At 37.3% G+C, this 10814-nt stretch overlaps 1 protein-coding gene across 1 annotated transcript in view; it reads right to left on the bottom strand.

Annotated features, from left to right (window-relative positions):
- Nucleotides 1–10814, bottom strand: part of MANBA (mannosidase beta) — a 45329-nt gene that overhangs the window by 8061 nt on the left and 26454 nt on the right. The window contains exons 10-14 of the mRNA XM_005418255.3: nucleotides 9030–9116; nucleotides 8369–8536; nucleotides 6178–6396; nucleotides 4781–4945; nucleotides 2932–3076 (exon numbers count right to left, since the gene is read on the bottom strand). Coding sequence (XP_005418312.2) covers nucleotides 2932–3076; nucleotides 4781–4945; nucleotides 6178–6396; nucleotides 8369–8536; nucleotides 9030–9116 — 784 coding nt within the window. The remainder of the gene's footprint in view (nucleotides 1–2931; nucleotides 3077–4780; nucleotides 4946–6177; nucleotides 6397–8368; nucleotides 8537–9029; nucleotides 9117–10814) is intronic.

The following is a 10814-nucleotide window of genomic DNA, read 5'->3' as shown; positions in this document are numbered from 1 at the left end:
TCTGCCAAGGCAGCAGAGATCCTCAAAAAACCTTTACAGTGAAGACAACACACTCAGAGCGAACATGGCATCAGACTTCCACAGGAAAGCCCAAGCAAACAAAATTCCCAGCCAACAAACAAAATCAAACAAACCACACACTTTAAAGTTTGCACCATTTCAAAACCCACTCTACTACTCTGACATCCATTGTTTTGGAATGTTTGAAACATCATTAGCCTGCTTAACTCAAATCAGCTTTTAATACTGGTATGTCCCTTCCCAAAAAAACCAGAGCCATTTTAAAGAACCAAAACTCAACTGATGCAGCAGTTTCACACAGGAAGTGTTTTCCAAAGACAACTTTTCCAGCAACAGGATCTTAAAAATACATTTGTCAAAGTAACTTCAGACAGCAAGGAAAACTGAAGCTAATTTAAAAGCCCATATTTTTCAGTTCTTCTGTTGTCTTGATTTCCATGGGACCAAAACTACATTACTTTCTTTAAAAACAGGCAAGTTGCATACCAAATACACTACAGACACACACCCAAAAATGGATGTAAAAAATCTGGAGGTCAGGAAGTTATCATGAGAAACCTCTGGGTTTAAACTTTCCTATTACAGACATGTATGCCCAAAGGCAACAGTCAAAAGTTACTTCAAATAGCCCTGGGGTGGTTTTCTCCTCCTCGACATTTAAAGAAATTCTTACAGAAATCCAAGTTCCTCAATTTTTCTTGACAATAACAAGGGAATTGCACTCTCTGTGGTATTAAACTTCAGGACAGGAAATTAGAATCAGGCTTGTAATGAGACCCCAATACCCTTTTTTCTGACTCTTCCCTGAAGCCTTCTACTCTGATGGCAGGAGTGCAAATAAACAGATCTCCCTGAAATGATTTTAAATTAATCACTTCACACCATTAAATGCAACCTGAGAAACATGCTGCTAGTTCTTTCCTCACCTCAGCCTCATGAATTCAGATCAATTATTCTCCAGAACAGCCTGTACTGGGGCTCACCAGGGGCTCTAAATATTGAACCTGCAATAAAAGCCAGTTATCTGCTCAAGGGGATCTCAAGACTACTGAGTTGGGTACCTTAAGGTGACACTTGTCTGAGAGTGTCACAGCACTCCACCAAAACATACTGCAGAGATGCTAAAGCCTTCAAACATGGCACAGCCAGCTTCACAGCTAGGTGCTAACAGTCAGAACCCAGTTGTGATAAAAGCTTTTTACTTCTGAGCTGAAGCCAGAAGTACTGTGACACAAGTGCTGTGCTGTGTTTTCATTCAACCCAAGCAAACATCTTAAAGGTAAAAGTTAAGAGGAGAAACATTTGCTACCTTCTTCCTTCCCCACCACGTGCAAAAGTTTCTGCTTTGTACCGGAAATTATGTAAACCCCTCCATGACTTTCTGCAAAGCAACAGATTTAAATAAAAGCACTCATTGGCGATACTACTGTGCCACCTAACAAGATGCAGAAACGTGTTTTTGAAGTGCAAATAAAACTAATTTCTCCCAACTCTTGCATTGCATAATTTCAGCCATTAGCATTTCAAAATCCCTCTACCACACTGCCTAATTAAATGAATATTAAACCTTTCCTCATCCCACTGAGGGAATACAACAAAACAAAGGAACAGCTGTATCTCTGCCGTGCTTCTTTCTGCTAAACTTCAACAACATATGAATAATTCAAGCATCTGATAAATATTCTACAGTGATGTCATCTCTGTACTCAAAAAGACATTTATGGTCTCCACAACCATTACATTATCAATACACCTGTGTTTACAAAGGGACACTTTTCCAAGCATCTTTTTCTCTTGTGGCACTTAAAACCTACGAGCATCACTTATTGCTAGAATCATAACAGTGAACATTGTGATATTCCATTTCCTAATACAAGTCTAGAAAGTCCAGAAAGATGAGCATCATAGCTGGACCACTGCCTTATCATTTACATAAATTAGCCTCCTTCTTCTACTAGTTTTTGCTTTGTTGTTGCAGCTATTTTGTTTGGATTAATCAAAAAAAGAAAAAATAAAAAGAACAGAAAGGGAGAGGGACAAACATCTCCCAGAAAAAGAGGGGGAGGATGGTGTGGGCTAATTTTTTCCCAAAACCAGGCCAAATGGCATTTTATTCCAAGGGCACATCAAGATTGTCCATAGACACTCTTATTTTTTTTCTTCTCTTTTTCTAGTTTTTTCATATTTTTTCACACATGGAATGCTTAAATAAAGATTTTCAAAACCAAAATATGCAAGAAATAACTAAAATTGAAAGAGAATCTACCCAAGTCCTATACAGCTGCCATAGGACAGCTTCTCCACTTCAAAACAAGCCTGGACAAAATGTTTGGAACATAAAACACAGCCACTTCCCTCATGCCACACATGCCTCATTCCTCCCCTACTTCTTACTGTCTAAGTTATTTATCTCTTTATATGTCTGATTAGTTTTGTGTTCTAAGAGGAAAAAAATATGTGTAAATAGCATATTAACAGAATAATTTAGTCATGAGGAATGATTCACCTCATCTGACACCAAGTTAGACATCAAATCTCAGCCAGTCATCTCCTATAAAAAGCTCCTCAGAAGCTATGCTGGGTGAGAGATACCTTACGAAGTTCTGTGAAACTCAAATTCATCATGGAGAAGATAATTCACCCCAGTTCTGAGACAGTTAAGGACACAATGAATCACATTTGGAGATATCCATCTCTCCCCCAGCTGACTAGAGAAGAAATCTAGATGTTCAATTTTTACATCATAAATCTCATCTGTGATACATTTCTAAAGGATGGACAAAAATACGTTCAAAGTTTGTAAAGGCGCCCAAGAGACAGAGCAGAGCTGTATTTCCTATTCTGATACTTCCAGATGAGGAAAACACAACTGGTAGCTGGTGCTTTTTACCAGACTGCCACAAAACTTACCCAAGGAAGCCCACGAAGGTGCCTGCCAAATATCATTGAGTTGCCAGTACAGAGCTCCCATGGTGTGTCCTTCCCCATTGATTATTTCACTTTGACTAAAACGATAGAATTCAGTTTCTGTCTTTATACACTGAGCCTGCATCACCTTGGTCAACAAAGAGATAAAAATTATTTTTGGCATATTGGATTTTACTTTTTTTTCAAAACATGTGTGAATATATTGATACACAACACAGACTTCACAGCAACAGCACATAACTAACTTTAAACTTGAGCCCTGAGGAGTATCCACTGCAGTGCAGTGGAACTCTGCTGAAAGGAGATCTATTCCTAGCAGCTCCCAACAGCTTTGCAAGCAGCACCCTTCAGGAATCTCATATGGGGCTACTTCCAAACAGTGAGGATAGTCTTTGAAAGGTAAATCAAAGAAAATAAAATGAAATTTAAAATAAGTAATTTTTTACATTAATTTAAATAACCCCCTCCAGAGTTGCAAAATGATGTTAAGCTGCATTTCCTTCAATATACATTACCTTGGTGTCTAAATCCCTACACTCTGAACTCATATTCTCACTATACAGTCAGAACTGTGCATCAGAAAAGCAACCTTTTTTCAGTTGCACTCCCACTCCTTTTCTCCTTCTTCATGACATCTAGAAACCACTTTTCAGAATTTTTCATTGGCCAAGTTCTCAATGGGTGCTAAACAGACTGGTATGTTCTTCACACAGTTTATTATTAGGCTGGGGAAATATAAAGAAATTCTTAAAAAAAAGTTGAAAGCCCAAAAGGTAAAGATATTACTTCTAGTTAATCACTAAAGCAAGTTTGCTTTCTTTATCCTTTTTTGCTATCCTTATTTTGGTATTAAATTGTTTAACCTGTTAATAAGGCCTTAGCAGACTTAGCCTTACAGAAACTCTCTCAGCTTTTCTGAGTCAGGACCTCATGGTGAAAGCTTTACCCCGGTTTCAATTTCACAGCATCATCTATCCTTGTTCTCTTGTCAGGAGTGCCAAAAATTCTCAAGCAATTTTGCTTTTATATAAAACCTGCTGACAGCAGCTCTCAAACATTAGAAACTTAGTGAGTGTGCAGTTACTTCCATCAAGAGTGTTTCTGAAATTCTTGAAACACACCAAAAATTAACAGCACTTTCAATTTGCATAATACCATTAGAAAATTACTTAGCATCTTTTAAAAATTGCACAGAAATCACAAATAAAGAAGCAAGCATGATGTAGAATTACTATGAATGAAAAGCAAAATACATGCTTCTGATTTGAAAAAAAACTCAAAATGAATTTTCTAAAATATCAAAATTTGAGTCCATAAAAAAATAAAATTCTCTAATTAATAGAGAACTACATTCTTTGGAAAAAATATTGCTTCCAAAGCTTGTGCTTTCCATGTGGCAAGAATCAAAGCAGTGAGCCTACAAGGGCCACATGAAGAGCAAAACATCCCCACCCTGGAACAGGGAGTAACATGCAGCACTGGGAATAATCTTGTACAATGGAAGCCCAGCAGCACATCTCTGCATCCTCCCCCAGCTATGCGAGCCCAGTTGGGGAGAAGGACCAAGGCAGCATATACTTTCAGACAGATTTTCTCCCAGTTTCTGGGTAATTCCCTGATTATTTCAGCCCTTCTATCATGAGAACTGGAGTCTCTCTATAATAAAAGAGAGACAAGCTAGCTCCAAACCAAACTGGACTCTCCAGTTCGTCAGAATGGAAACTTTCTGTATGATGGAACACTCCTGAAGGGACCAGGTCCAGCTCTAACAGCTGACAGAATTTAATGGAACAAGTATTGACAGCTACTTCTACGGAAGAATCACAATTACCTGAGTGAGGTAAATCATATCCTTGAACTGCTTTACAGGATCTGGGCTCTGGGGAAGCTTGAAATGACGCCCAATCTCTTGAAGCATCTGAATATTGCCACCTTCATGGTGCTGCCGATGGAGAGAAAAATTGCTTGTGTAGGACCAGTCCTCAGGGGAGGAAACCTTTTAAAAACCACAAAAATAAGGTATCTGAATGAAAAGGTAGAAGGTACAATGACAGCCAGGATATTGAGGAAAGTATATCCATTACAGCCTACTGATATCATCCAAAACCTTAACACTGGTAGTATATTTCTATAGTGCCTCATGTATTCATGCAAAGATTTTTAATCACTAACACCCTTTGCTTACACTCCTTGTACAAATAAATGAAAACACACATTGCTGTTGACCCCAGAAGAGTAACTTTTGGCTCACTGGCATTTAACTTAACTATCCTAAGGTTTGGGTTGGCCAACGGACCTCAGAGTTTTGCTTGCATTCATGGTAAATCAGAAACACCCTACATTAATATGGAAGAATGTAATCTAGTCAAACACATTGAGGTGTAAAAGTTATGTAAGTCAGTAGGGGTATAAATTGTAATAATACGTCTATATATTTTCAAAACCTGCCTCTGATAACAAATTATATAAACCAGCTTTTTTTAACTAAAGACAACAACAAAGCATAACTCCTTAAGTTATTCTTGCCAAGTTTTCATTGTAATTACTCTCTCTAAACAATCTTATATAAATTTGTTTCTTTTTAGGTTGGATTGAATAATTTTTATTGTTATTAATATAGATGAATGTTCTGATAATGCTTCAGATAATAGGCTTTGCCCAGCAAATTGAAAGAAACATTCTGAACTCCTTTTGCTTGCATGCATGAGTATCAACATCTCTCCCTGGACAAATGAACAAACAGCATGGTATGTCTCTGTTCCACTTTGATAAATAAGACAGAACATATAATATCTAAATTTAATGGAGACAAAACCAAATCCTCTTACATGCAATACATTAAGAAACATTATTTAAATGAAAGAAACTGGTAAATACACAGAAATCAAAACATTTTAAAATCCAGCACAATTCAGCTTTTGTCATATTTCTCCTCTCCTCTATACATTAAATAGAATTACTACCAGAAATAACAGTTTCATAATAGTCTCTCATCCAAACCAAGTCCCTCTTGCAACATTCAAGGTAAGTATATTGAACACCGAGGAGGCAAACAGAATGGTTCCATCCCCTCCCTCCCCACCAGCACACACCTCTATCCCACTTATGCCACACCATGCCTAACAACACATTACTATGGTTTGGATGCAGAAGTTTTTTGGCAAGAGACTCATTGACCTCACTAAATGAGAGCAAAGGGGACAGCAAGGTGTGGAAGCCCAGCCTTACCTTTTCAATGCTACTGAAGGAAGGCCAGGACTGAAATCCATACTCTGAAGCAAAACGAGTTTTAGGATACATTGTCCAGTTCCAGCAGTCATTGCTGTAGTCATAGAAGTGTGTGTCACCATAATGGGTGTCGTAAGGATCCCGGGAGAGCCAGCCTTCTTTAACTGACTCCAAGCCATTGGTGGGACTGGATGCCACAAAAGGACGACTCTTATCTTCCTGGGATTTAAAAAAAAACCCACAAAACAAGACAAAAATACAACCCCTTTACAAAGTGATTGACATTTACTATCTGAATACATAGACTATTTTTTGAAAAGAGGGGCTTGGGGGCAGGGAGACCATACTTCTTCCAAATTTCTGAGTCACCACCTAGGGAACATTCCCTTTTTATGTCCTAACATTCATCATCTTTACTTATTTAATTAGCTTCTTACTTATGTTCTTGGAGGACAGCTGGGCATGATTCTGCTTGCTCTGCTCTTCTGAGGGATTCTCTCCTCACATCAAGAGATTTTCTATCTTTATATGCCTCTAAATTCTTAATGAAGGCTATTTAAAGTGTGCCTTGTGAAATATATACTCAAGGAACATTAATATTGGAGTACTATGACTTCTTTATGGAAAATTATTACTTTTGCAGTGTTTTTACAGGAACAAGGCCATGATTTTCTCCTTTCTTATTAAACAGTCACCTAAATTTAGTCCTAACAAATCCAAGGTGTTCTGCTTTTAATGCTTGCATGGTATCATTACAGGTTATTGTTATTTTATCTGGCTCTGCATGCTAAGATAGATGAGATTACAAGAAGGGTTACATTTCAAATTGTTCAGAGCTGCCTTTATTTATAGTCTCAGTAGACTTAGAATACTAAATCTTTTAACAATAGTCTGCAAAGTACTGAAGGAATCCTTTTGCAGGTATAATTCATTCAACATCCTACTTCTAGTAAGATAGAGGCCCAAGCATAGTTACCAGTAAGAAGTTACTGCCATTGACTCGAACACAGCAATGCACTCAGACATTTGCCCCATTTTAAGAAACAATCCTGTTTCCCACATCACCATCTTCTTTTTTTTGTTGGTGTGAGTAATTAATAATTAACTGAAACAATTTACTACAGGAAATCCTGGATTCCCTTAAGTCTAGCTCAAAGGTAGAAGTCTTTTCAAGTTACCAAGTCCACCACTATTGGTCGTTACAGGTTTCCTCAGCTGGCTTGTATTACACAGGACCTGAAGTTATCTCCCTCTATGGTTCCCTTTTGCACTCAAAATAGCTATTCTATGGATTTAAAATAAAAATGGGTCCATCTTGGATGGCAATGCTGCACAAGTACCAAGCCAGAACACCTCACTTTGTTGCACACACACTGGCCACCCAACTCATGTAGCTACTCACAAAAATACCACAGCACACCTTTACACACAGCTCAGCACAGAAATCCAGAATCTCCTCTTCTAAGAGGATAAATAAACCTAAAAAACCTGTGCAAAATCACACTAGACTTCATTAAGGATGCCAGGTGTTTGTGGACTGCATACTTGCAGTTTAAATTTTTATCAAAATATTTTACTTTGCCTTCATATACTGTAGAATACCAATATTTTGTTTACAAAATCAATACAATGACTACACAGCATGAATTCAATGTTTAGCATCACTTTTGCTTTACCTGCCTAGAACAAAAAATATTCAGTCACATACTGAAGAAATAACATCTTTATAGATTTTTTTCAACTGCTATTAAAAGATCTGAGGGCTGTTGAATGCTTTTCACAGTATTCTTCAACAAAATTAGATAAAGAAAACCTTATCACTGAGATTAATTAATTAATGGGCAATGGGCTGATTTTTGTCCACTAGAAGTGAAGGCACTCGTGGACATACTAAAAGCAGGAAAGAAAAAAGAAGCAAGATCTACTACACTTTCAGGTCTTACTTTACATATCATAAAATGTTAAAGACATGTAATTTTTTTAATATTTTTTTTATTTGGAGAATAACTCTTGAGTTTAGAGAGTTATTTAGAAGAGCTTGGAAAGAGCAATTTCTCAAAATGCTCTTCCTCATCTCTTAAAAGGATTAAAAGAAAAAAAGGAAATCCCAGCTTGTTCAAACATTAAAACCTTTTGCCAAACCATTAAAACCTTTTGCCAAACCATTTCCTCCTACATTGAGATTACTTACACGAAGAACTATTTCACGTATGTTCTTCACATAAAGGGTCACATAGTCTTTGATATAGATTCCTATGTCAGGATAAGGTATAGAGAACCAGTTGCTTGCAATTGCTGCTTCATTTTCATTGTTACCACTCCACAAAATAATTGATGGATGAGATTTTAAACGTCGCACCTGAAATACAACTTACAGTTTCAGAAGTCAAGCAAAATTATTTATCTTAACAATAAATTTTTTTAAATAATCACTTTATTACTAGTTGAATTACAAGTCCACATTACATATGCTAAGCCTACAATCCCCTTTTTTTGCCACATGGTTCACTATTCCCTCCGTCTGCCACCAGCCTCAAAGTTTTGTAATATACACTTTCAGAAAGGAAAATTTCTAATATGCTGGCATACATCCGTCTTATGCATGTATGTACTATGGACCTCCACTCAGCCATGTGTGAAAGATAAATTCTGTGCAGTCTTCTTGACTGACAACTCCTGCAAACAGTCAGAAGATTTCAAGAAGATTCAGCAAGGTTACATTTTGTGTCTGCTACATAAAAGTACACTAACAACAAAAGCTTCAAAAAACCATTTTTGGAAAGCTAACTTACACAGTCAGTCAATGAAAAATAGATAATGTGAAATAGAGCTTTGACACATGGATAAAATACCTGATGAGAAACTTCTGCTCTTACGGATTCTAAAAAATTCTGGTTGGTTGGATATAGTGCACACGCAAACATGAAATCCTGCCAAATCTACAAGGGAAAGGAAAGATTAAAAAAACTGTCAGCAAGTTACTTTACATACTTGCAACATACATGGCTATTGGGATGTACAGTCCTTTGTTCAGACAGAAAACAAATCACAGTGACCATGGGGCTCAAGTGTGTGCATATTCCACTGTGGTTATCCTCAATATCAGGGTTACAAAATATTTACCCTTAGGAATCAGCTCCTGACAGCCTACATTGAGGAGAGGAATACTGCTCAGTAGATGAAGTTCTGTGAGTTTCAACACAACAATCAGAAACATGAACATGTACCAATTTGCAGCTGAACAGAACAATTTCATATTTACTTACTATTCTGCAGGTGTAACACCAAATCCCCACTACTTAATGAGAAGAGACAATAATTCTTCTGATGTGGCACTGAGCACACTTAACAGACCTTAATGTGTACTTGTTAAGAAAACACCTCCATACAAAATTATCTAAAAACCAGCAAATCTTACCCAGTAAGAGGGGCAGAAACAAACTAGATGGTCTAAAAACACAGTGATCTTTCTCTTCAAAGAAAGATCAAGTAGATACAACTAGAGAACAGCAAGCCTTTCAATTCAATAACAATAAACTCCATTTGTACCTTGCAGCAAAATTACAAAAAATGGGAACAGAAGACCAATGAGATGGATAAGATTTCTTGTTTACCTGTTTTGTTTTGTAAATTGCCATAACCTTGAGGCTCCTTCTAGTCTGTCTAATATGTTAAGGAAAAGAGCTCTAGAAGGAGCACCTTAACCCAAAGGGGTCTGTAGGAGATTCCACTTTTCTAACACCACGCTACATATTGAGAGACAGAGATCAGCTCCTCATAGAATTGCATTTTCATTGCAGTGAGAATGTGCTTTTCCAAGGCTCTTTTCAGCACACCTTCCCTAAGGAAACTGAAGATAAAGAATAGGACAGTGGGGGATAATGGAGCCATTAATAATTGTTACAATCCTAACACTGTACAGGAAAAGCAAAGCTATTGCTGCAGAATCACTCATAATCCTTTAGTGACTGTTGGTGTCAAAACTCTCTATTGAAAGAAACTTTCTCACTATTTCCCTCAGTGAACTATCACTGGTTTTCCTTAAGCACAGTTTGACTCCAATGCACTTTTAAGCCTTTACAAGACCATCAGAAGAAACAAAACCAAAAGCCTCCCCCACTGCCCCTCCAGAAAAGGGGTCTGATTTTCTGCATTTACTTGCTATTTTGGCTGTTAAATAGGATCTAAATCTTGCACTGAGCACTGTACAGACACAGATCTATGCGGCCTACTTAAGGTGCCTGGTGTCAAAAATTGAAGAACTGTAAGTGCTCAGAAGCCTTGAAAACCAGGACACTCATTCAGATCACTAAAATAGATGTAACTTTTTTTTTTTTTGCAAGCACGCACATCTGAAGGCAGCAAGGTATGAATTCTGTTTCCCTGCTTCTTATGGTGTAGACTAAGACCAAACACACTTGTCAGGATTTTTAATACCAGATACAACTTGGCCTTCATTCATCTAGTCACTACTTCATCAAAACTTATTAATACATGCCTCCAAGCTTATATAATCAAAGGTACTCATCTAGGATTAGGGATTGCAGCAGGTGTTCCCCTTACAGTTACATTTATATTCAATTATAGTTTATTCAAAATGGCCCCTTGGATAATGCCTTCCATGTTTGTCTTTGGAC

The sequence above is a fragment of the Geospiza fortis genome, unplaced genomic scaffold (genome assembly GCF_000277835.1).
Source record: "Geospiza fortis unplaced genomic scaffold, GeoFor_1.0 scaffold11, whole genome shotgun sequence".
In the NCBI taxonomy this organism is placed as follows: domain Eukaryota; kingdom Metazoa; phylum Chordata; class Aves; order Passeriformes; family Thraupidae; genus Geospiza; species Geospiza fortis.
This window is presented reverse-complemented; position numbering and strand designations above follow the sequence as displayed.